Genomic DNA, 27897 nt, shown 5'->3' with positions numbered 1-27897 from the left:
TTGCGCGTCTTGAAATTAGCAGTAAAACTCTGATAATGTTCAAATTTCTCTTAGTGTTAAACCATTCATCGGTCTCTTTAAAAAAATAATAAAAGCAGTTCATAACGTAGAGAATCAAAAACACAGTCACGCCCAAACCAACCTGTCACCTGATTCATTCTTTTTTCACAAATCATTTTGAAAACCCATAATGTTTTATCAGGATCGTTATTTATCTGAAATTTCATATAAATTTTCCATCTCCCTATCTTTTTTACTTATTTGGTTTTAAAAAATATAAGACTTAGAAAGCAAAATTACAACAAATCCAATGTTAGTCAAGTAAGAAGTTACTAATTGTTACAGTTACGAAAGCACGTGCCAGGAATAGGCGAATTGTAAATGTTAGTAAATAACTCATTTTTGTCAGGAAATGGATCACTCAATGCTAGTTTCACACTATCAGCCACTTCCATCTTACACCTCTTCTCTATTTCCTAAACTATTAAACAAATGCATTTTTAGAACGTTCAACTCTTGACTTGTAGAAATATTCGAGTGGATAAGCTTGTCCCGCAATTGTAGAATCGGGTCAGACTGCTTCCGCACTGTCTGGACTTCATCTCGTGTACGGTAACTATATTTACCATCTTTATGGCATACCTAGTGCCCGGATCACTCATGCTGTGTCCAAAATAACGGTATGTGTCCATTTCCACAACAATAGGCCCCTTCCCACTACGGCAGTAATCTACAGCATATCTCATCCCTTCAATCACAGAAAACAAATCCATCCCGTCAAGCTATTTGATGACCATTCCTGATAAAAATACCCAAATTCCAGGGACATAATCTCCTCTAGTGTAGTAGTCTGTACAATATGAGGCTCGTTCCACTGCAGTCCCCATCCCATATCGATTATTCTCGCATACAAATATGCAAGGAAGTTTCCATAGCATCGCCATATTGAACGCCTCAAAGACTTGTCCCTGATTTGCTGCTCCATCTCCATATAGATTGACACACACGCAATCTTCATTCCGATATTTCATAGCAAAAGCTACTCCTGTTCCGACCGGGACCTGTGCCCCCACAATTCCATTTCCACCAAAAAGAGTGTCCGTGTACATGTGCATTGATCCACCCTTTCCACGAGAACAACCCGTGTCACGACCCAAGAGCTCTGCAATTATAGACCGGACGGAAAGTCCTCGAAGATATGCAAATCCGTGAACGCGATATGCGGTTATCACAGCATCGTTCTCTTTTAACATTGCCTCAATTCCAACCGCACAAGCTTCCTTCAAGAGATATTCGATTTATGCACAACCTGGCCGGAATAAAGATGAAGGAATCCTTTAATTAGTTTGTCTTTATAAAGCGTAGCGGATTCTGACTCTATTCGACGTATGATGGTCATTTGTTCATACATTTTCAGAGCATCAGCCCTAGAGACAGTACTCTCCTCGGAAGGAGAGGCTTCCAGTCTGTGTAGTTTGTATGGCTAGTCGGAATGTATTAGATCTGTGGTACCTTCGTCTTGAATGTGTGCTCAGTAACATTGCTAAGTAAGCAACGCCGAAGAGAACTTGTGGTTAAATTTAGACGTAGCATGTAATAAAATAATAACTAGAAATATAAATAAAAACTAATTATTTAAGTAAAGATATATTTTTATTAAAATTAGTTTTTTTATTTTAGCTTTAGGGTTTCTTTAGCATCAAAAATGCCAACCTTTAAATCTTCCTTTTCAAACGGGAAAGAGTTGGGACCTCACGTGTGTAAACTCTGTTTACTTCACAGAACATAAAAATATCACTCGAAACCCTTGGAGCCATTTAGAACTGGTATTTGGCCGAAAGAGTCTTTCTCGCTATAATCTGGGGTAATGCCTGGGCTATCCGTCAATAAGCTTTTTCTTTTCTAGTGAAACTAATCAAATGATACTTAAAAACAAAATGAAGTCCCAAATGTCATTTTTTAATTGTCTTTAATATACAAAATTCGTTGTTGAAATATATTTTTTTTTATTTTAAATCTATATTTCTTAAATATCCAATATCACGCCACTTTCTAATCGATGTCTTTGTTACTAAAATTTTATATTAACAATTTTAATCTGTTTAAGAACCTCGTCACGTTTGTCGAAAATGCAGAAAAATGCAGAAAATAATTTTTTTGCCGGAAAGATTTAAAGGACCTTATCATCAAGGATATTTTAGATTTTTGGGTGGAAGGTCCTCGGAAAACTTCATCATTTTGTACTTGCTCCACATTATTAGCTAATTATAAGGGGAATGAATTTTCACAATTTATCTATATTTTGCTAATTTTAAGTTGGTTAAGTGTGCACAGACACACCATACCATTTTATTATCAAGATTTTATTGCTCCATTTTGATTTTGCTAAGACCCGCGTTAAACCTGAAATAATATAGACTACTTTGCTTTTCCGAATATCTTAAGATCAAAATATAGTTATAATACAGTCAAGCCTCTCTAATTTACCACCTCTATGGTTTGTCACTCTTCTTTTTTTACTGAAAAATGGAAATTCTGTTTTTCCCTTATGTTTTTTTATTTTTGACCATTTTGTATTTTTACCACTTTTTTCAGGCATTGTGTTTTTTATAAGTAAGTTTATCAAAATACAGGTTATTTCTATTAAAAAAACAATGTCCCTGATAATTAACAATCGCTTGGAATCTCAGATCGCTATTAAAAGAGAAAATCGCTATTATTCGCTATTAATATTGTAAAAAAACAAACTTATAAAACATACCAGAGTTTCCAAAATATTTTCCTTGCTATTCAAGAAGGAAATGCGTCGTGTGATTCGCCTTTTCTGACCCTCTGCTCTTCCAACCTCGCACCTCTGGTCAAATGGGGCGTTACCTACGATCTACGGAGCAATCACAATCCGCTAATTATAAAAGTCCAAGTCAAATTGCCCATTAGAAAGGGGCTCCACAACCTGAAATACGACTACAAGCACGCAGATTGGGTCAATTTTGCCTATTCCATTGACAAAGCACTGGTTAACTTTGATGTACATAATTTCGACTCGATCGACAACGCCCTCAAGCACTTCTACCGAACAATTTTGATTGGAAGAAAATTATTCTTAAGAATGAGGAAAATTTACCCAAAACCAGTAAGAAAATTTCCGTCGGGGATTCTACCTCTAATCGAGGAACGAAACTCATTGAAAGGTCGCTCTCATCTTACAAAAGATAACCGGCATCGGATCAGACTACTGAACAAAGTCATAAAACAATCTGCAAAAGACAAACGGTACGGGAGGGCCGAAAAGTTCGCCAGAGGATTAAATGCGGAGGTCCCACTAACAAAAGTATGGGCTTCCCTAAGAAGATTCACAAACCCTGAGAGATTTGAATCGGGTGAGGATAATGCGGTTCCCTTCACCAACAAACTGATAAAGTTTTACGCTGGGATCAGCAACATCCCCCACAGGAAATACGATGGACCACGCTTGAAGTCGTTGAAACCTCGAAGATGTCGGGACATGATTATCCTCACTCAAGAGGAGATGTCTCAGACCATCAGAAATTTAAGAAGCACTGGCTCTTGTGGACCTGACGGAATTCCTACTATCCTGGTGAAAAACCTAGGACCGGTGGCAATATCAGCTCTCTGTCAAATTTACAACTTTTCTATAAACAACAACGCAATACCCACACTATGGAAAATGGCACACATTCGCCCTATTCTGAAACCAGGGAGACCAAAAGACAACCCGGCGTCCTACAGGCCAATATCTCTCCTCTGCGTCCTTTCCAAAGTTCTGGAAAAACTTATACTCAACCACATCAAACAATATCTCCCGGATTTGGACTTTCAACATGGATTTAAATGTGGTAAATCAACCACCTCGCACCTTGTCACTTTGACGAACTTCATCTCAGATGGACTATCTACCAAACCGTATAACCAAAAACGGTTATGTGCTCAGTGGATATCCATAAGGCTTTTGACTCCGTTCCCAGAAAAATACTGAACAGGAAAATATACCTTAGTGGAATTCACCCAAGACTGAAAATGTGGCTAGCTAACTTCCTCAGCGGCCGAAGAGGCAGAATCCAACAAAACAATACAAGATCGATGTCTCGATACTTTTTAAACGGGGTCCCTCAAGGCTCCCCCTTTTCACCAGCCCTGTTCAACTTATTCTTATCGGATCTACCGCTACCAAACGACAAAGACTCAATCATTTTATCATACGCTGACGATATCGTAATTGCTACCCGGAGCCGTGAGGTGAACACGGCGAGTACAAAACTGCAGAACCACCTTAACAATCTCGAAAGTTGGCTCTCGCTAAACCGACTATCAACGAGTCCGGAAAAATCGGTCACCACGCTTATGACCTCAGCAAGGAAGCTTGGGAAAACGGTGGTGAACCTGTACCTAAATAACATGGAAATCCCGTTTCAAAAATCTCAGAAAATCCTCGGGGTGACTTACGACAGTCATATGTGTTTCTCTCAACAAGTCGATAATATTACTACGAGGTGCATGAAGAAACTGAACATCTTAAAAGTGTTTCCTCGTAAATGCAGACAGTGTATCAGCTTCCCCGCACGACAAGCCTTATACTGGCAATTCATCGAACCCTCCCTTAGCTATGCTTGTGAGGCGTGGGGAGGGTTTATCAGCGGAACGAACCGCGCTAAAATCGGGAAAACTCAAGATCGCTTCCGAAAAGCACTGCAGGGACCGAACGAACATCTACTCATCGCCCCATTTAATGAAATCTTGAGAAGAAACCTCGGGGCTACAGGGCCTAAAACACCACCACCGCGCCCTCACAGAAATTGTGCCGGGACAAGGGAGGAGCACCGGGCAAAGTTGAGGACCCTCCTCAGAGAAGCCGGGATCACCTGATTAATTAGTTTTATGTTTTTGGACGGTGATCTTGGTTCTAATAATAATAATAATAATTCAAGAAGGAAATCAAACGGCGATCTATTAAAAATTATTTCGATAATGAAGTAGAGCTCAAAAAACTTTTGCTCTAAATGAAAATTTGAACTCTATACCACGAAATTTGAAATACAAAACTATTGACTCGGAGCTAAAGGAATGGCTCGATATTGTTGAAGCTGATGGTGGCTTTTATAATGATGGAAGCAAAGTCATTATACGAAAATGGAAATGTGTGTTCTAATTCAAATGAAACTGATATATTTAAAGCATCTAATGGCTGGATGTCGCAATATTCATATGAGAGTATGCAATGTCAGAGGATTTAAAAAAAAGATTGTAACTATGATGACTTTATTTTATACTCTCAAGAAAAATTTATTTTATGCAGACCTTCAGACATATTTAACTGTGATAAAACCGCACTCTTTTATTAACTCCAAAACAACTCAACAACAAAATTACAACCATTAGACTCAGGAATAATTAAGTGCTTGAAGTCTCAACATTATCATTACCAACTCTCTCATATTGTGAACGAAACTGATTCCAAATGACTGCTGAATCGCTATTTAAACAGATTAATATAAAAGATGCAGTAATTTTTACATCATATGCTTGGAATCACATTTCTTCTAAGACTATCAACAATTTCAGGAATAAAAAAGGCCTCACGAGTAGAATTATTGATGATTTTTCGTGCGAAATTGAGGGATTTGGAAAATTGTTAAATGAACTAAACATTATTGATGTAGCTGATCAAGAAGAAATCCTAGAGATCGACTAAAGAATAAAAGATTGGCTTATTGACGGCAACATTCTTAACAATGACGAAAACTTGGAGGAATGTGAAACGAAAATGAAGATACCAAAAATGAAGATACTGAAAATTTAAAAATTGTATTGGAAGATGCTGTGAATAACTTCAACAATTTCAAAACAGTTTTTGTAGGGCTTGAACATTTTTCGAATGCTTGCTTAGTTGCATTGAAAACTATCGAAAACATACTAAACAAGAAAATGAGAAAAAGAAAAAAAACATTATTAGATTATCTAACTGTTGTTCCTAAAAATATTCTCAAATATAAACTTATTTTCATTATTTTGACTAATAAACCCATAGAAACAAAAAATAACAAACTAATTAAAAAAACACGATAAGATGCCATTCAAGCTTTAAACCTCTTTTTTTACCACCTCGCCTTTTGGCACTATTTTGGTCTGTCCCGTTGGTAGCAATAAATAGAGGGTTGACCTTATATAAACTATAAATTAGCTTGCACGGAAAAATCATTTTATTGAGATTAAAAAATTAAAATTTGAAAAAAAGATTAGCGAAGTATAAGTAGTTATCAATTAAGATGGTTATCGAGCCAAAGCAGTTATTAGGTCAGAACACAAATCAAAAAACGAAAGAGTCTGGCAAGAGAAAGAATCCACCAACAGTTCATCTTAAAAAAATCAGAAATTAGAAAACTCGAATGAACGGGTGGAATTAAATTCACAAAGTCGAGAAGGTGGTTTTGCTGATCAATCTGAAAAAGTTCCAGAGACATCTTTGTCTGAAAATTAAAACATCAAAGATGAACATAACGACAACCGGCAGCACACCACCTTCGTATAATAATGTGAAAAGTCGAAATTGTTTTCCACTCCTATCGACTAAAAAAGTTATAAAAACATAATTCAGATTTTTCAGAACTTTGTAAATTTCCAGCATAATGTCGTGAGCTCTGCTTTGAGAACGAATCCCAAGGTGCCACCTCGTTTTTTTCTTGATTGAGGAACTGCAAGGTCATTTCCTGGTTGATCATTGGGGGAAACGTCCTTCAATTCTTCGAAAATTGAATAAAATATAATACCAGGCATTTTCTCTGGATGAGGGATCACCTAAAATAGTAAAAAATAAATACCTTATAAGATTCATTTGTCATGTCTACACTCGGCCTCCAAATTCCGAGGCTATCCCCTCAAAACATGCACAAAACACACAAACCTTCCTCAGTCATTCTCCGGTTGTCCATGATCAAATGATAAGTCACTGCAAGCTGGTTATTGTACCGGTCAGGATCATTCAAAGACTCGTAGACCTTATCAGGAAGAACATCAAATTTCTATTAAGTTATGTTTTGAGTAAAAAAACTTCACAAATTTCTTCAACAGCAAATTCGTCGATGTGAGTTCTGTCGGCTTTGGATTGAGGAAAGAGCGAGGGCGGTAAATCCTTCTGAAACCACTCATGGTCTCTAAAACAACATTTTTTAATCATATTGACCTAATTGTTTTAATTGTGGCCCGACGAGTGACTTCGACTTGAAGGATCTTAGTTATCAAATCTCCAGACAGACGCGACACGTGATTCGGTATAGAATAAATTCCGTCTAAATAAAAAGTTATCATTTTTTACGAAACTTTTGATCTTTCTGTACAAAGTTGGCATGTGGTCGTCATCGAATGGTAACTAGGCTATAAATATTGTTTTATAACCGAAGAACATAGCATTGCATAAAGAATTACCCCAGAACTCCATACATCGACTTCGTCCCCCAAATAAAGCCTAATTTTCATTTTAAAAAGGATACTTTCCACAAATGACCTCAGGAGCGGCATAGTTTGGTGAACCACAACTCGTTTTTAGAAGCATTCCATCCCTCATGACATTAGCCAAGCCAAAATCTGCTATTTTAATGTTTTGATGGTTGTCCAGTAAAATATTTTCAGGTTTTAAATCTCGGTGGACGACCATATGTCGGTGGCAGTAATCCAACCCCGAAATCAACTGCTGGAAAAAACGACGAGCCAAGGATTCTTTCAGCTAATGAAAAATGACCAAAAGTCCTCACTCTTCCGTTTTTTTGAATAAACTCAAATAATTCTCCTGCGGGGACGTACTCCATTACCACATAAATATCTAACGGCGTAGATATCACTTGATAACTACGAACAAATGAGTCGGAAAGTATACTATTTGACTATGTGTGGATGTCGGAAATGTTGAACATTTTCAATTTCCCGTTTAACTTTGGCAACGACATCGAGCTTCCTCACTTTTTGTCGATTTAGAATCTTGATAGCAACTTTGTGGCCGGTTATTTCATGTAGTGCCACTAATTATAATGACAAAAAATGATTTTACCCTTGACTTTACCAAAAGTTCCGCTTCCAAGAGTTTCGGCAAATTTATACCGACTGATTCGAACTTGATCTTCACTGACCCTCATTTAAATGGAAACCAATCTCAACCGATAAATCAATTTTAATAATTTTAAAAATTAAAGTTTAAAGATGACACAATTATTAATTAAATAGTGTTCCTGTTATAATATTCTGATAACGTTTTTTGAAATATCAATTTTTTAAATTTATCATCATTTTAAAGTAATTAAATCAAAGATAAATCCAAAGGTATTCATTTTAAGTTATAAAATTTCACAGGCAGCAATATATTGTTTATTTGCTAATGATATCATCATAAAATCACGGGACCAAAATATACTCATAGCAATTCAAAGACTTTAGGAAAATATTAACAACACATTCTCTTGGCTATGTACAAATCAGCTGAACCTAAGCGCCGAAAAATACATGACCACTCTATTCACGACTGACAAAAAAATATGACAAAGCACATTAGTTTTAGTTATAAATGATAGTCTTTTAGTTTTTACAAAATTCTTGGACTAAAAGTAAATTTATTTTCCGATTAAAATTATTTTTAAAAAATCATTTAAATACTCGTGCAAATGAGAAGAGGTTTGTTGTTACTTTGTTAACAGAATTATAATTAAATTCTATGAATTATCTATTTCTAAAATATTTTAATTTAATTAAGGCAATTCATTTTCTGGAAGAGGAGGTCGTGGTGGTGGGAACAATTCCAATGCAGGACGCGGAAATTTGAATTCTTCTCGTGGACGTGGAGGTGGCCGCGGTCGAGGAGGAGGTCGTGGTGGTTTCCGCGGTGGAAGTAAAGTCATGGTCGAAGATCATCGACTTCCTGGTAGACTATCTAATTATATATTTTTATAGGAATTTTTATCGCTAGGCAGAAAGATGACGTATTGTTAACAAAAAGTTTAGTTCCAGGCCATGATGTGTATGGCGAAAAACGAATCAGCGTCCGAGTACTCAATTTCCTATCATTTTAGACTGAAACGGGTGATAAACTTGAATATCGAGCCTGGAATCCATTTCGGTCCAAATTGGCGGCGGGAATTCTTGGAGGGATAGGTCAAATAAACATTAATCCCGGAAATAAAGTCCTATACTTAGGAGCTGCCTCGGGGACGACTGTTTCTCACGTGTCTGACATTGTAGGGCCTGTAATTAATTTTATTGCTATTTTTAAAGGAGGGCTTGGTTTATGCGGTTGAATTTTCTGTTCGGTGTGGCCGTGATTTGTTGGCAATGGCAATGAAGAGGACAAATGTGGTCCCCATTATTGAGGATGCTCGCCACCCACACAAATACAGGATGGTTGTTGGTTTTGTTGTTTGTTGAGTATAAATAGGGATGGTAGATACTATTTTCGCAGATGTGGCTCAGCCAGATCAGGCTAGAATTGTGGCGATCAATGCCCACCATTTTTTGAAAAATACTGGAAATGTTGTTATTTCTATTAAGGTTTATGATTTGGTTATTTTTAGGCTAACTGCATTGATTCTACTGCTGAGCCTGAAGCTGTGTTTGCTTCAGAAGTCAACAAATTAAGATCTGAGAAGATAAAGCCGATAGAACAGATTACACTTGAGCCATTTGAACGCGATCACGCTCTGGTTGTTGGACAGTATAGGTTTCTTTATTCGGTCTAAGAATGTCAGACCACTTCCCAAAGCGTGAATTAATACATCTTCCTGGTTTTGTGTTTAGACTGACTATTTTTATTACATTTAATTTGACTTACCTTTTTCTGTTAATTGTAATAGTGATTAGTTAAGTTTATCAATATTCTTATTTGGAGTGCATTTTTGTATCTTTTCTTGAGATATTTAATGTTAGTATTTGTTTTTAGAGGATTCCCGGCGGCATTTTAGTTTAATTTTTAAAGACATAACTAATTTTAGTTGATCTCTGTTAAAAAAATTGTCTTTTCCAACCTCGGGTTTTCGAGTTATAAATAGTATTCCTTTCACCAGTCCATGTAAAAATGTCCTCTGCGGACGAGACATGACTTTTCCAGTTTGTATAGTGTGCCGTAAGTGCGTGTCTTCCTTCTTGTGATGTTTCTTATTTTTGTGCTAGAATTCTTTTGTCATATCATTTCTTTCAATCAGTTCCATGATATCCGTTTTTTCCATTTTCACTTTTAGTGGCCGGTCTGATATCTTGTCTTGTGTCTTTTGAATAAAGGCTATCAATATCACTTACATAAGCTATCATATTTGTTTTTATTTCAAAGACTGTCGCAAGTCTAGAAAAAAATTAAAAGCAGAATAGGAGATACTAGATCTCTTTGGGAAGTACCGATTGTTGTTTCATATTTTCCGAAAATGCATCCCTAGTCATCAGTTAGGCTTGTCTTTAACATGACTGTCCTAACTATTCTTTTTCAAGTCGTCTAATAAACCTCCAAGTACTTGTAGCAATTTGGTTTTATTGACCGAAGTAAATTCCTTTTACATGTCAATCACGAGGATAATTGTCATCTTGGACTAGTTCTAAAAGCTAAAACACTTTTTTAACTTCAACAACTATTCACACGTATAAAAGTTTTTACTTTCAATCATAATTAATTAATTTGGTGATTTAGAACATGCATTCTCACCTTTTTTTTGTTCATTCGCCCCCTTATGATATTTATCGCCCCCCTTTGAAATTTATCGCCCCCTTGTCCTTACAATTTAAAAATTTTTGGGCATTGTCCCTTAATTGGTGGTTTTTTGTATATAACTCAAAAATCAAAATATAAAATAATAATCAAATGTAAAAAATTGAATTTCTATTAAAAATTATAGTGAGGACTTTTGATATTGATGTTTACTCGCTAAAAATTCTATGTCGGGTTTAAATCCCATTAAAACAGCTTTACTATCTACAATGACGCTTTCATCAATTTGTACTGAAAACTTACTTCGCTTCAGTCTTTCAATAAGGATTTCCTTAACATTGTCACCCATTTCATCAATTCTTTGACGAATCACCTGAACGTGTTAGTTAATGGTTAAGACGGTGATTTTGTTTGCTTAAATAATAATAGTAATAATCGAATCATTGCTAAGAGGTAGACTGTTAATATTTTAGAAGCATCTTGATGCATTACATCCGATATTATTACTTCCAGTGATGGAATTATTGCATTTTCTGCGATAGTATGAGAACTGGAAGTTTTCGCAATAATTCAGCAATTTTATAAGAAGCGATGTGCGCACCCACAACTCACATATAAATAAGTGTTAAATAACCATCATGTACTGGCTTTGTGAATTACGATTTGATCGTTTTCTTATTTTCAAAATTGTATTTTAAATTTGAAAATATTCAATCGGCTTTGACATTTTATCCGGGGTGCTTGCGTTTTAGATGATCCAGTAATCGTGAGGCTTCATCGCCTCATTTGAGAAAGAACATTGACAAATAAGACAATAAGGCTGTTTTGTATCTTCAGTACTTTGAATAAACCCATATTTTAAATATTCGTTTTGATAATGACGACTTTTCTTATTTGAGCGAGAAGACATCTTAGATACCAAACAAGAATGTAAAAACAGCGTGCTATTTTAAAATCGCCCCTTGTAAAAATTATCGCCCCCCTGTACACAAATTTTCGCCCCTAGGGGGGCGATTCGCCCCGGTTGAGAACACCTGATTTAGAAAATGTATCTCAGAACCAACATTTTTTGAAAAAATTGTTTCAGAAACGAATTTATGAGTAGGATTGTTTATCTTGAAAGAGAAAAGCATTTTTTAGTTGGGTAGAAAGGTGGACCACGGTGACGTTACTCTGTCATTAAAACAACAAATTCAAGGATAAAGATCAATTTTATATCATTTTAACAAACAATTAAGTATATTAATTTGAAACAATTATAAATCAATTATTTAAAGTATGAGCCTCGGATAGCGTGTGAATACAAAAAAAATACAAATAAAAAAAAATTTAACAAACAGAACGATAAAACTAAAAAATTGCTTTATTTATGAACTAGGCAAATTCTTCAATTCAATTTATTTTTATTGACACGTTCGAGAAAAGAACTTAAAATTCCCTTTCGTCTCAACTCAAATCCGATTAATTAGCTTTTTCAGTTCCTCTGCTTCTGCCTTATATGGGGAGTGCTAAGGGGATAAATTGAAATTTTATGTTTAGTTAGATCAACATTATCCCCTCTTATTTGTTTACTGTACGATTAAATTGGTGTGGTAGTATAGTTACCTTTGTGTTGTGGATTACTTCCACTTCACTAGCAAGCAAATCGTATCTATGGAGCTTTTCCACCTCAACTTGCTTTAGATTTTTTAGGAGGTAATCCCAATCTCAATAAGCGTGATTGTATTCCTCATTTTGTCGAGTATGAAGATGTTTGGCTTGTTATTCTCGATCCTCAGATTGTCGTATTCACACGAATCTCGTCAATATTATTTGCAACCACTGACTAAACAGAATGAGTTTTCAACCCCCTGGATTTCTTTATTTTATACTTCGTGTATAAATGCAAATGTATACACTTCACTACTTCGTTGTGTCTTCTTGAGTAGTCACTATTTAGCATTCGACCACACCTCGTCGCTAAATGATCAACTGTCTTCCTGGCTGAGTTACAGTGACTGGTCCTGTATTAGACACGAAACCCTCTCGGTTCTGGGGGAGTTATTTTCACGAGATAACCAATGAGAGGATTCACCAACATCGATGTTAGGATCATTTAAACACTCGAAGAGAATTGCATGCAATGGCTTTTTCCTTATTTGCTCAATCAAGCGCTTCTTCTGCACTTCCCTCAGTATGTTCAAATCAAGGTCCCCAGTTTCTTTGATTCTGTATTTGCGCTTGAGTTATTCTACAATTGTGGCCAAATATGTTTTGCGCTTTCACAAAAAAGGTTCTGGAAGTCTATGAGGGAAGAGGAAAACACATTAAGTATTAAAATACTTGCGGTCACGTTTTTATGAACAAAGATTTTTTGGAATATGTTGTTACTTTGGAAAGTAGATAAAAAAGATTTTTTTATTCGGTATTCCTTGAAAATTTAAAAAAAACTAGAAAAATTGAAAACAATACAGTATCAAAAAAACAAAAATTTAGCAATAATCAAAGCAAGTTTTGTCGCACTTACACATTTTAAAGATCTTTACTATCCTTGGCTGAAGACTAAGCTATGGATAATGGATTTGGACGGTCGTGAGTTCGATTCCAAAGGAGGCCGTTTTCATCCTGGGGCTAATTCTCGTTATTGTTCCCCTGCCCGTGAGGCAACGAGTACTTCTGGCACGACACAGTTGGAAATGGGGATCTCTTACCTTTCGGCTTAGCGTGGCGTTACGGGTCCACCATGTCAGTTGGAAATTCCTTCGGATATGGCAACGCTCAGGAGGCACTTAATGCCTACCGAAAGAGGACTCTTAGCTTCTCAGACCCTGGACATCGTCGTCTCAGGCCGATCTTGCGGGAAGGATTGAACCTTTCAGAAGGATCTCCCTCGTTTGGATCGGCGATCACGGGAATAACTATAATTAACTGGCTTTGCCCGTGTTTGGTCTTTAAATAATAAATAATAAATAAAACTATCCAACTTTTATCAAACAAATTATTTAAAAACTATGCTATCTTAACATTCTGACTTGAATTGATTTATAGAATAAAAGTGAAAGTTATCAGGTTTTTAGAGTAAAGTAAAGTTATGGTAGATGATCAACAAAATTATCAGTTGTTCTTATTTAACTCTAGACACAAATTGGAGTAGACTATAATAAATATGCCCATGCATTCAGCCTATTACTTTGATAAAAATATTATGATTATTGTTGTTAATCGTGGACTTGGGACTTGTTTAAATTAGAAAAAAACCGAGCAGAAGCATGTTCAGAAAGTTTTAAAAAGTAGCAAAAGACAATAATAAATAAAACTAACTCTCAAAGGAGAATGATTATTGAAAAATATAAATCAGGATTACCTTAGATAAAATTTTTTAATAGGCAATTTACATGTCATTTGAAATGAAAGTATCCGTTATGTCTGCAAGCAACAATTTTTTGACACAAATATATAAAATCGAATTCGTTAAAACGTAAAAAACTTTCCATTTTATTATTTATTAACGCCAAATTAACTATCACGTAAGAAGTAAGTGCCTATCAAGAAACAGACATCTATTACTGGTCGCTTCGAGATATTCCAGAAACTGATATTCATGAAGGAAGACAGTGAAAAACGTCATATTTGAATCAGTTACAATGTAAAGACTTTGGGCTTTCATTCCAAGTATGTTTTTAAAAGTGGGATTCTAGCGCATGATTGTAGGCACAGTGTAATCAGACGAGGTTTGCAGAAGACAAGTTATCAATTAAGTTAAGAATATGCAAGTAATTAAAAAATGTATAGTTAAAATTTATTATTGTATTTTAAATATATTGTTATAATAAAAACGTGTTTTCTAATTGTAGTTGGTGGGCCATGCTTATTTCATCAAATATTATCAATTACCAAGATACGAATTTGCTTCGGATTAAATTAGCATGCTCCCTTATCAGTGGTAGAAACATCACAATTAACCAGAAAAATCAAAATGAAACTAAAGTCATGTTCCAAGGTAATTTAATATCACAAAGAAAAGATTACCAAATTGACTTATTAAAACTAATCGAGAAACTAACAAATGGCACATTCATTAAAATCGACGAAACTGGTAACAAAATACTACTTTAAATCTCAGGAACTCAATTAAGTTTTTCTCCTGGGACAATAATTGGCGGAAATTTCGAACATGAATGTTCCAAGTCACGTGGTGTTGGATATTATATTCAATTTATGCTTATGATAATTTCTTTCATAAAGAGTCCCCTTTCGATGACACTTATGGGAGTAACTGACGATTTCAACGACCCCTCTGTTTATTTCTGCTAACTTTTATGGATTAGGTTGATTATTTGATTCAATCATCTTTGCCTTTGGTGAAGAAGTTTATGGGGGACGGGGATTCTCTGATTGAAATTGTCGTTAAAAGAAGAGGAGTTAAACCCAATGGAGGAGGACTGGTTGTCTTAAATTGCTCTCCGCTTTCTTCCTTCCGGCCACTCCAACTTGTAGATTGTGGGAAAGTTCGGAGAATTAGAGGAATTGCGTAAATATATTTTAAATAAATATTTAAGATGGACTGTTCGGGTCTCTCCGACAATTTCAAATCGAATTCTTTATTCTTCTCGGTCGATATTGAATAAATTTATTCCCGACATATATATTAATACACACCACACCAAAGGAGATAAGACAAGGTTTTTGTATTGTTGATTATTCAGTTCTTCCCCTGGATTTGGTATGACTTTGTGGGCTGAGACAACCACGGGAGTTATCTACTGTGCCCAGGCATGTTCAAAGCCACGTCTTTCTGACTTGAAGTGCGTTGAGAATCCAAGCACTCCGGAAGATGTCGGACACGAGGCAGCAAAACGCCTAATTTTCGAAATTTACAAAGTTGGGGATTATTTGACTTATAAAGGGAGGATATACGTGCACTGGAAATCAGTTCTTGGTTTGCTGGATGATGTTGATGAATAAATCGGATGTTTCTAAGGCTTTAATGTCTCCTCCTTCCACCTACACGTTATTTATTGGGTTTATTTTTCAGTGTTAGTAGTCTTCGGCTATATCGAGACTTTTTCGGAGGGGTTTTAAGGTTGACGTCATTAGAGAGAAGGAGATTCAACAAGGGGGTGACAAGTTGTACTATACTTGTGTTGGAGTTGGATATCGGAATGCTAGCAAAGAAGCTATTTGATATATTTTTTACATAATTCTGAATATTTCGATTTTTATTCGAAAATCATAGAAATGTAAGATTTGGTCCCGTGTCATCCCACAAGGAATGGGATGGTCAATAGAGTCGTGCATAATCCCTCGTTTGTTTACGAAGACGTCATACTTCCTCTATCTGCAAATGACCTAGAGGTGTGATGCTAACCTCTATCATAATAATCTTATCCTGGATTATAATATTGTTTTGTTGTGTTTGACAACAATCGAGGTGTGCATTGGGATATCCGTCATAGTCCATGTCTGTGTTTTCATACACATTGAATTCGCTCAGCAACTTTTTGGGCAATTTCAAACCATGTCTGTCTAACAGAAAAAAATGTAATTTGTGTTTATATTGAATATTATGATCAAATAAATCGAAGATTGCCAATTGTTTATGTCGATAATATGAACAATGCGAAAATCATATTTGATAGGAAATTTTAGTGCGCGTGTACAAGTAATGGCAAAAGATTATTTTAAGATGATTTAATTATATCTGAGTTGAATAATTAATAGTATACTTATTAATGACTAATTATTCCTTAAAAAATTTTCAATTTACAATAATTCGCCTTTTTGAGACTCAGCATATCTTCATCACTACAAAGACTTGTGTTGAATGTGGTTACGGTTTTTTAAGCCGACTCGAAATAGCAAGATCCGCCTTCTAAATACCTTTTCGATAGTCCAAATAAGGATATTAGTTTTTCTTGTTAGAAATTTTCATACATATTATTTGTCCGAAAAGCAGATAATAATTATTCAATTTCCTTTATCTTTGATTCATATATCACTGATTAAAAATTAAATAATATTTTTATAATAGATTAGTTTCAATTTATTAGTGTTTTGGAAACAATTTGAGTGACGTTGGATTGTTAAAATATGAATTCTGAGTTTTTTGGACTGCTAAACACTCTTTCAAACGACGAATTGACGCAAATATGTGAAGATGAGGAGAAGGCAACCAATTTTACAAGAAAATCACCACAAGTTATCTTTAAAAAATTAATTAATAAGATAATGCAACTCCAATCACATTATAATGAAGTTTCGTCAGATTGTTGTTCGATTGCATCAAAAACATTGCAGTTAAGGGAAGAGTATAATAGACTGAGGGAATCTGTCCAATCTGAACATGCAGAACTCACATCACTTTTTGACCAGTTTCAAACTTTAGCCAACAAAAATGGTCATTTTATATTTATTTTCATTGATTTATAGAATTGCGAAATCATGGCATTTCGCGTGAGTTAGTTCGCGACCAATTGCAAATTGAAGCTTCTCTCTCTGATGAAAAATCAGAAAAATTGGTCAATGATTTTTATGAAAAAAAACTGTCATTGGAAGAATTTATTCAGATATTTAAGTCTGAGAGAAATAAATATTATCAATATTTTTTGAGAGAAAAAAAATATATCGAAATGATGGCTAAACGATCGAAGCGCTAGTGAGTATCGAGACTATTTCATTTTTTTTATAAATAACCTTTATTTACAATTTCTTTTTTTCGCGCATAGTTTCATTCGTAAATCAGAGTATTTAAAATAAGCTAGAGTCTAAATATATTTTAAAAACGTATTTTAGGATTTTAAAATAAAAAATCACTACAAATAAGGAATTTTATAATTAGTAAAGCAGGTGTTCTCAACCGGGGGCGAATCGCCCCCCTAGGGGCGAAAATTTTGTACAGGGGGGCGATAATATATTTAATAAAATATTCGAATTTTAATATAATACAAGTATTTATACATGTTAATTTTAATAATGTTTCAGATTTCAGATTTATTAATATTTTTTCTATAGTGTTAATCCTTAAATTTTATATTTAAAATCTCTTAGATTCAAAGATTTGTTTGATTTGGAATTTGAAGCATGGATGATTGATCCGTTTTCATGTGTGCCAGAAGATATGAACGAAACAATCCAAGAAGAGATAATTGAATTGAAATATAATGAAGAATATATTCACAGATTTCAACAGGATGGTATCTCTAAATTTTGGCAATCAAAAGATCTACAAATGAAATTTCCAAATTTATGGAAGGAAATGAGTAATGTACTATTGACATTCCCTACCGCTTATTTAGTTGAAAGTGGATTTAGTTTTGTCAATCATATACACAATGTGAAAGAATAGACTGCAAGTGTGTTATAGAGGCGATATACGCCTAAAGTTGAGCAGAATTAAACCCGACATAGAATATTTAGCGAGTAACATCAATATCAAGGGTCTCGCTAATAATTTTTAATAAAAATTCTATTTTTTACATTTGATTATTATTTTATATTTTGATTTTTGAGTTATATACAAAAAAACAACCAATTAAGGGACAATGCCCAAAAATTTTTAAATTGTATGTGGACAAGGGGGCGATAAAATTTCAAAGGGGGCGACAAAATATCTAAGGGGGCGATGAACAAAAAAAGGTTGAGAATGCCTGTAGTAAAGCATAGTGCCGGAAAATTTATACGACATGCATCGCTTATTGACATTGAAAGAGAGCACTAAATCTAGGCCGGATTTTCTTCCGTAGTCGAACCTGATGGGCTCGACCGTGAGAATGAGAGAAGTTCTGATAGGACGACGATCTTCCCTTCAAGTGCGGAAAATCCTTTGGTAGGAGTTTATGTATAATCATTTCGGTGATCAGGGCACGGATTTTTTCAGACCTTTGACCTAGCTATTCCAAAAATCAATCTGCTGGGGCATTTTTAAAGCAATCCCTTAGTAGGCGATGTTCCCTCCTATGTTTGAGGTTTTTTTAAAAAAATTTAGTAAAGATCCTGTCACGTCGGCCAAATTATTTATTTTGTAATTAAATTAAAGGCATTCAAGAAACTAATACTAAGAAAGGTATTTGTTGTCATTAATCACCTTTATTTTATTGGCAAACTACGATTTTAAATCATTAAATTATGACTCTTTAAAACGTTAAAAAAATAATAAATCAAAATGTTAGCAATCCATTTCCAAATCCTTGTTCATATCACCGTCTTGAACATGATCGTCTATAAAGAAAATGAAAAATTAAATACCATCAAACAATAAAAGACCATCAATATCAAACTCCTTACTCATTTTTTCCACAATTTTAGAATCAACGTGATCCAAATGACGACATTTATAAGCAGACGAAACAGGCACATAATGAAGAATCTTCCCACTATTTTAATACACAACAGAAATATACTTATTCCAGTCTCGTATAAGCAAATGAGCTGCTCCCTCTAAGTGAGGCACTCCTCCCTGTTTAATACAACCATTTCTCGTGGCTAGTTCTGCCAATAACTGTTCCACGTCAGAAATCCCATGTAATCCATACACTCGAATCATCTACATTTTATCCAAATCATAAAACCTCATCCGGAGTGACCAATTTTATAATCTCCGTAGCAACAGAAATAGGATCCGTGATCTGCTGAGGACATACACAATTAGCAAGCACGGCTTTGACAGGATCATCCTGAGGGGACTTGAATATGATTCCAGGGCTGTCAATAAGCTCCAGATATTGAGTCAGTTGCACTGTTTGGAGAGATCTGATAAATCACTGTACAATAAACACCTGGTAACCCCTGCTAAAGGACCAATGTTACAAACTCGTTTCCGTTTCAGACTATTAATTACCGAACTCTTGCCTGTATTTGGATATCCTCAAATATAAAAAAGCCAAAGAAAGTACCAACAACTCCAACAGTTATTTTTGTCCGTATATCTTGACAACGACAGTAATTTCCAAGTAGCCGTAAAAGAAGGTCAGCACCACTACATTGAGATTGTTTTAATTCTCGATCGCCAAGAGTAAAAAAGTCATCAAACCGTCCCTTACAAATACAGTTTTCCAAAAATACCAATTGGCATGACTGAGTTTGCGTAGATGCTTTGAAGGGAATTGTAGGCAGTTCAGTCCGAAGTTGTTTGAGCCAGTCTTTCATTACAAGCGGGGGAACAAGATCTTAATTATGGCAGTTTTAGACTAACCAATCTTATTCAGCAAAACTACAAGGCGTTTTGAACTACCATTAGCCAATACTTTGGCTTCTATTTCTCGGGATCTCGAACCAATTGGGTCACGTGCGTCGATAACTTCAATGATAACATCCGATTGTTCAATGACCTGAGGGTTTGTATTAAAAATACTTTATTCACTTCATGGGAATACAACTTGGCAGAATTCTCATTACATACATTATAACAGTGTTTTTGGGACAAATTAGTCTTAGATTCGTAAACAAGTCCACGGCTTGTTGCATTTGACATTAATTCTGAAAGATTTGCAGGTGCAGGTTCTTTCGGTCGTTCTAAATTAGAATTTAATTCATTATTTATCTTACCCCTTTTTTGTTTATTTTGTCTCTGAGGAAATTATTATAGATTATACCTTATTTTCCAGTTTTTTGATACAATTATTTAAAAGTTTTTGATTTTTTACTAACGAAATAAGTTTCAGAAAATATTACATTTAATTTTCATTAGAACTTCCTTTTCAAAAATTTCCACACAAAATAATAAATATAACACGTGTTTTATTTAAAACATATATTCAGTTTATTTTTATAGATTAATAATAATAAATTTTAAATTGGCCCGACTTCTATCACGGAATTAATATATGCAGACGACATGGATTTTGTTTCAAAGAATAATAATGACATCAGGATTTCACTTAACCACGCTTCTTGAGTATTTGGAGAATGGTTCTTAAAATTACGAAAAAAAGACTGATTTCATTACAGTTAAACAAAAAGATAAAGTCACTGACGATATGAATGAGATCACTGGTCGATATGTTTGTACAATCCTTTCATTTTGCCCATCTTACAGTACAACTTAGAAACATGGGGTCTGAATCAGAAATTTGTTGAGAATCTCAGTCTTTTTCACAGGAAACAACTCAGGTCATTACTGGAAATACACCATCCGAGAAAAATCAAGAACTAAGACTTATACTCCGTTTCTAAAGCAGGCAGAAAAGTTAGAGATAATTATTACTACGACCCGATGGAAAATCTTTGGCCACTCACTATGGATGGATTCCTGTGTTCCGGCAATGAAAACATACTTTTAATGCCTGGGCCTTTTCGAAGCAGGCCACGGACGATTCTACCACTGGTCATAAATAATGACCTAAAGCATGCCGGATTGTTACGATCTAAACAGTCTTCGAAAAATCGCAACCTCAAAAAGAGCGTGGAGATGCCCAACAAAAAAATTTTCCAGAGTGTGGTTCAACTGGGAAAGACGGCAGATATTTTAGATTCGAAAAGATATATGTGAAAATAGGCGCTTCGTAAATAGCAGCGGATCTTGTTCTCGCTAGAGGAAAAAATATGGCAGGCCTTACGGAGAAAGGATTCGCAGAGGAAACAGGGCGGTTTTGGGGCTAAAGTCGTAAACGAAGAACAAGATCCGCCGCTCTTCACGAAGCGCCTATTTTCACATATATTGCAACAAGATGTCTAAAAAAGCAGCGTTAGTAATCACGCTTTGGCACTGCTCTTCCTCCATCATTCAAACTGTTTTCACATCTTACCCTCAGCTATCTAAAACATTTTTCTTTCCGACCACATTTAAACACCAGCTTATTAAACACCACTTGCTTTTCGAGCCCTCGACGAAGATCCAAATCAAAATCCCCAAACCCGCCTGTATTCAAGCAGCATTTGCTTGACTGCTCTTATCAACGATGCTCTGATCCTGAACTAGCAGGACAATCGGTGGCGCATGGTCAGTTGCGCTTCTTTACTGGTAGGCGTGCCAATCCGACAAAACAAAAGTAACTCAAATCTCTCATGATCTGTCAAGCATAATGAACATAAAATTTTGTCCGTCGGAAAACATCTCTATTTCATTTACCTTTGCATTTCCTAAAACAAGCTGCCCATTGACACTGTCACAAATAATCAAAGAATTAAAAGATAGCCAGCAACAAGCTGGCCTTAAAGACACCTGTGCAGCGATCAGAGCTAAACCTGCTCTTCTCAGCTCATCTAGTATTCAAAAAACGACGGCGGAATCTGCTCAATTGTGATCGGAAAACGTTTCCTGTTGACTGCCAGCTAAAGCTGCTTCAAAAATTCTGGACTAGTTTGACTAACAAACTTTTTCCGCGCGGTGTACACTGTCCGGAAATTCTTAATTTTAGTCCCAATTTCCTCCACTTGGTAGTCAAACTAGACATAGAAACGTTTTTGAAAAAATGGGTAATATTCTGACAGACGGTATTATCATAGAATGTATCATTAAACTTAATTTAAAAACTTAATCAAAATAATAAAATCGCGTCAAATACAATTCAGCTCTCAGATTTGAATGATCCTTGTTGGACACATGCTTCGCCGCAAAGTGAGCGTATTATTATAATTAAAATAATTTGATTAGCTATCATTAGAAGCCTCAAATAAATTACGAGACAACATAATAACATTGTCAGGTGTACAAATACATTTTCCTTACACTCCTTACCAATCCCAAATAGCTCTAATGGAAACGGTTTAAATATATTCATATGTTTTAGCTTATAAAAGGAATGAAAAAACAAGAAAATTGTATGCTTGAATCGCCTACAGGCAGCGGTAAAACTATGGCTCTTCTCTGTGCTTCTCTCGCTTGGCAGAGAAGCATTTCGTCGTCTAATCCTTTGCCAGCGAAACGCGTTGTTGACAGTTTTTAAGTCCTAAAAATTGATTTAGTCGTTGATGACGATTTTGAGATTGAAAAATTTTCTCCAAATTTATCTTTATCCGAACAAAATCAGAAAACAATTAAAAAGCCGCCCAAAATAATATATCTTACTAAAACTCACGAACAAATCAAACAAGTCGTAAATGAACTTAAAAAAACAGTATACAACGACGTCAGGTGATCATTCTGAATTTGTTTGATTCTAAAATAATAAAAATACATTATAAATTTATTGCAGAATGTCCGTACTGAGTTCAAGACATCATACCTGCCTCGATAAAAGAGTATCCGCTGTTAGTGGCCGACAAGGAGGTATATGCAAGCATTTGGTATTCTACTTTTTTACATGTAGACAAAAAGCGGAAGTTGTATTTACTATTTTGGACTATCTTCGAAATTAGACTTGTTGGAGCATTTCAGTTCAGTTGGATCGTGGGATATTGAAGATCTCGTTAGATTCGGGGAAAAGTCTAAAGTTTGTTGATTCATATTTTTTAAGGTCTGTCCCTACTACTCAGCACAAATGTTGGTTAATGATGCAGATTTAGTTATAAGTCCGTATCACTACATATTTGGAAGTGACTCTGACGAACATGTATGCCATTTTATTGTAGTTTTAGTTTTCCATTCCATTACGCGGGAATGTAGTAATTTTTGACGAAGGACACAACTTGGATGAATTGTGTCGTGATCGGTCATCAATACAATATCACGTTGACGAACTCGATAAAATTCACAAATATATGAGTAAAATAGGTTTTATACTGATCCCCTTAACATTTACAGACCTTTCTTCTGACGCGTCCATAAAATATTGTTCGATTGTCTCAGACCTAGTATTTAATTTTTTTGTTTAATAGGCCCAAAAAATATCGAGCTTCTGCAGGTCTTATACTGATTTGGCCTTGAACTACGATAACAATGAATTTTTTGCATCGTACACCGGTTTCGACATGATAGAAAGGCTCAAACGAATGTCGATTGGACCGAATGATTATCCTGATTTATTTGTTTCAAGTTCTTTTCTTAATGTTTAGAGGAATATAAAAGCAGTTTCAAAGCCCCCTTTTAGCTCGAAAGATGTTATTCCTATGATGAACGAGAACTACTCTTCAGGAAAAGAATTTATAGGGAAGTTAATGGCATGTCTCAGATTGCTCTATGGGCATGATGAGGCCCGTTACAACGACTACAGGTATATTTAAAAACTGATGAATAGGCTTATCATCAATAAAAGATTTGACGAGGTTAAAGGGTGGGATGTATCCTTTCAATTGCTTTGTCTTTCGTCTAAAATAGTCTAATTTTTAATGAATGTGATTTCAATTAGATATTCTCAGGGATCGCCAAAAATGCTCGAATGATCAGCGTTGTTAGTGGCACGATTACGCCTTTCTCGTATCTCATTAATGAGTTAGGGGCTGAATTTCCACACACTCTGAACGCTGGTATTTATTTCAGTCCTTATAAGGTAATTTGATACTCTACAAGACAATTAGTTTTGGGCTGGGTATATATCCCATGGACCTGACAATGTGACATTACATGGAGCTTATCGTAACTCTATGGATAAAGAATATGCCAATTCTATTGGTCTGAGTATACTTAAGTTGCTGGAAGTATGTTTGATTGATTTTTATTTTCAGGTTATTCCAAATGGGGCTATTTGTTTCTTTCCTTCAAGGAGATTTTATGTCAACATTTCTTTTTTCTGGAAAGTTTTTTTGATTTTTTATTTCAACAGTCATCGGGAATTTTTGATAAGATAAAGGCGACAAAATCTTTATTTTCTGATATTGAGTGTCAATCGGCTCAGGAAAGCAGTAATCTTGTCACATCCTACATTGCTGCTTCCTCTAAAGATAAAGGTTGTTATTAATTTCAAACTCGAGTTTTAAGGGGCTGTGCTTTTTTGTGTGTGCAGGGGGAGGATGAGTGAAGGCGTCAACTTTCCCGACAAAGCATCACGTGCAGCAATTATAGTATTTTTTGTTCTTGACTATTTGGGTGAGTCAACCGTTTGTCAACGTCACATCTCCTGCCGTTATTTGTTCAGTTTTGTATTTCTAGGTCAATGCAAAAATTGTTTACAATAAGGAGTTTATGCCAAATGATCATTCCAGCCAGTGGGTTGTGGATTCGATGTACAGAGCGGTTAATCAAGCATTGGGGAGGTGTCTTAGACATAGGTTTTTTGCCTTATAATTATTTCTTGTTCTGACTGGGCTTGTATGGTTCTTCTTGATTGTCGATATAATCGATATTCGGAAGGTTTTTAAATTGATAAACCCTCGTACCTTTTATAACCCTTTTTCATATATTTAGGACTGGTGGACTGGATTGGGAAGAAGATAAGTCATTTTAAAACATTTGAAAACTCCGTCGATTCAATTTCTAATTTTATTAATCGACAGCTTTCTCCACCTTCCACTGCTTTGTTAAAGGTTTTTCTTATAATGTATATTTTTGAAGTCTGATGAATATAATCTGGGGAAAAAATGTTGTATTTATATTGTATTTGTAGATTTCGGATCTAAAATATTGCCGTCCTTCCCACTTGTGTCATCGAGTATATTGATGTCGATTCAGTTTTGCATGTACAAGAAATGCTCAAGGCTCCTTCGAGTTTTGACCCCGAGACACTTATTTCAGAATTTCGTATTTTTGTTATAATCATTCATATAAATAGAAACATCTTCAGGGATTATTCAGTTGTACAGAACAAATGAATCTTCCACTCACACAATTTGTCGTATTATTTCTGATAAGAATTTGGAGAAAGTTGTCTTTTCATTTTTATAGACTATTTATAGGTTTATCTGATTTCTAATCGGGGATAAATATTTTTGATAATTAAAAACAAATTAGTTTTTATGGTTTTTATATTTTTTGTAAAGTTGTTAATTGATTAATTCTTTCTAAATAAATATAAGATTTCTTTTTTGCACTTTATAATCAAGAAAGATAAAGCCCCCTTGGCTGAAGACTAAGCTATGGATTTGGACAGTCGTGAGTTCGATTCCGAAGGAGGTCAGTTTCCATCCTGGGGCCAATTCTCGTTATCGTTCCCCTGCCCGTGAGGCAACGAGTACTTCTGGCACGACACAGTTGGAAATGGGGATCTCTTACCTTCCGGTCTTAGCGTGGCGTTATGGGGTCCACCATGTCAGTTGGAAAATTCCAATCGGATATGGCAACGCTCAGGAGGCACTTAATGCCTACCGAAAAAGGACCTCTAGCTCTCAGACCCTGGGACATCGTCGTCTCAGGCCGATCATGCGGGCAGGATCGAACCTTTCATAAGGATCTCCCTCGTTTGGATCGGCGATCACGGGAATAACTATAATTAACTGGCTTTGCCCGTGTTTGGTCTTTAATAATAAATAAATAAGAAAGATAAATTGTCTGAAGATAATTGTTGATTTCTTATTTTTTTCAATTTTGAGAAGACCTCTACCATGATAGACTTTTTTGATCACAGATCTACTTTTAAAGGGTGCAATCAACCTTTATATTTTCTTTGTTGATTTGCCTCTCCATTGAAAGTTCGTAATTTATAACTATTTCAAAATAAACCTTTTTGACAATCGAAATTTCGCTCATCGAATTTTTTATCTATTAAATTTAAATGTTTAAACTACCTCAACGCGATTGTTTGATAAAATACTGATAATTTCTGCAGATGGATAATATGGAGATTCAAACTTATCCAGTCGCAACGAAGGATTTGTTCCAAAGTCTTTTTTAACTCGAACCTAAACATTAATTTTGATGCATACTTTATCACCAACACTAAATTCATACTTACTATTGTGAACATTCATTTTTATGTTCATCAGTTTGTAATAATTAGAATTAAGATCAATGGGGTTGATTTCGAATGAAATCTTTTCGGACTTGTAAACGAATAATTACAATCATCTACATATAGAAATTCAAATTACATGAATTTTCAATTGGACTCGGACAATTATTTGCATCATCGACTTGATCAGGACTCAACAAATCATTACTTAAATTATCTAAGGAATAATTTTATAATTACAACCATAAAATATTGTATTTATTCCACTTATTCCCCGGTATCTTTCAAAAGGGCTCTCATTAGAAGATGAGTGGACAGAAATGTTATAACTGTACACTGCATTCTCTAATTTTTCCAGCCACTTTTTATTATCATTGTCGATCATTTTTGCCATTTTTCTTGTAATTGACTGGTTGAAGCGTTCGACAATCCCTTGTGAGCGGGGATTGTTTGGCCTTCCGTGAATTCGTTTGATATTGAATTCCTCACATAGATTGGTCATTTCACGATTCTTGAATTCAGTCCCATTATCGGACTGAAAAAATTGACACGGACCATTTAAGAAAAATAATGATCTGAGGTTTTCACAAACTTCATTTGAGGACTTAGTGTAGAGCGGCCTCGCAATGCAAATCTATAAAATTGTTAAAAAAACTAACATGCTATATACGTCAATGACCGTTAAAATCCATTTAAAATTTTTATTTATAGTAGAAAAACTTTTCAGATCTATAAGATCTATCTGAAATCTTTCATTTGGGCAAGATGCAAAGACATGGTTATTTATATCTCCAATCTAGGATTTAAAAAGTTAAAACTTTAAGGGTCGCGCAAACTTACAAATTTCACAGTTTCAAATGACTTTCGAATAATCTCATTTTTAACTGTGAAATATCGTTGTCGACATTCATATTCAATTTTGTTAACTTTTCCATTCGAGAAGTCATGCAAACTTTTAGCAACGATCTCCATTTCGGGTTCATTGTCTAGACCAGTGGTTCTCAACCTTTATTTTTGTATCGCCCCCTTGGAATTTTTTTCGCCCCTCCAATTTTTATATCGCCCCCTTATTTCATTAGTAAAAATTTTTATTTAAAAAATAAGAGTTTTAATGAGATCCTTGTGGTTGATGAAGATTGACAAGTTTTTAAAAATTTGTACTTCTTTTCGTAAGTGTAATTCTAATGTCGCCTCTTTCTTCTATATTTAGTTTGTTTCTTTTTTTCCGATCATACTATTCAGAGTGCTGAATCCTCTCTCTACGCAGTATGACGTAGGAAAACATAATATTATTGGCATCATTTTTCCCATAATTTCGGGAATTTCATTTTATAGATTTTTCTCCCCAGAATTGTGTCAGGTTTTCATTTTTAAATTTTATTTTCAGTTCTTCGTCGTTTTTTAGTTCTATTAATTCTTCTTGACATTCATCATCAGAATCATAATGAATGGGCAACCAAGGATTAATCATCCAATCAGAAAAGTTTAAATTAATTAAATCTTCAAATCTTTTTTTCAAATCTTGTTCCA

At 35.0% G+C, this 27897-nt stretch overlaps 2 protein-coding genes and 1 pseudogene across 2 annotated transcripts; 1 reads left to right on the top strand and 2 right to left on the bottom strand.

Moving 5' to 3' along the window:
• Positions 1 to 327: 327 nt before the first annotated feature.
• On the bottom strand, positions 328 to 1479 carry LOC115227207 (annotated as a pseudogene).
• A 13364-nt stretch (positions 1480 to 14843) lies between these two features.
• Positions 14844 to 15854, top strand: LOC115227175 (RNA 3'-terminal phosphate cyclase-like protein). Its single transcript, XM_029798088.1, has 3 exons — positions 14844 to 14866; positions 15229 to 15351; positions 15743 to 15854. Exons 1-3 carry the CDS (start codon positions 14844 to 14846, stop codon positions 15852 to 15854), a joined length of 258 nt encoding a protein of 85 aa, XP_029653948.1.
• A 3540-nt stretch (positions 15855 to 19394) lies between these two features.
• Positions 19395 to 27339, bottom strand: LOC115227174 (guanine nucleotide-binding protein-like 3 homolog). The gene is given in 7 exon segments (XM_029798087.1): positions 19395 to 19559; positions 19562 to 19702; positions 19882 to 19995; positions 21977 to 22051; positions 24748 to 24837; positions 26204 to 26317; positions 27208 to 27339. Coding segments are annotated over 7 exon segments (831 nt in total).
• Between the last annotated feature and the right edge of the window lie 558 nt (positions 27340 to 27897).

This window comes from Octopus sinensis, unplaced genomic scaffold (genome assembly GCF_006345805.1).
Source record: "Octopus sinensis unplaced genomic scaffold, ASM634580v1 Contig02042, whole genome shotgun sequence".
Lineage (NCBI taxonomy): Eukaryota > Metazoa > Mollusca > Cephalopoda > Octopoda > Octopodidae > Octopus > Octopus sinensis.
Note: the sequence above shows the minus strand (reverse complement) of the source record. Positions and strands in the feature narration are given on the sequence as shown.

What these genes read in the sequence shown, in the direction of transcription:
- LOC115227175 (XM_029798088.1), top strand. Translation starts at nt 14,844, where the DNA reads ATGAATGTTCCAAGTCACGTGGT. An exon ending in AATGTTCCAAGTCACGTGGT is followed by an intron (nt 14,867 to 15,228) that starts GTTGGATATTAT and finishes TAAATATTTAAG; the next exon opens with ATGGACTGTTCGGGTCTCTC. An exon ending in ACCAAAGGAGATAAGACAAG is followed by an intron (nt 15,352 to 15,742) that starts GTTTTTGTATTG and finishes ACTTTTTCGGAG; the next exon opens with GGGTTTTAAGGTTGACGTCA.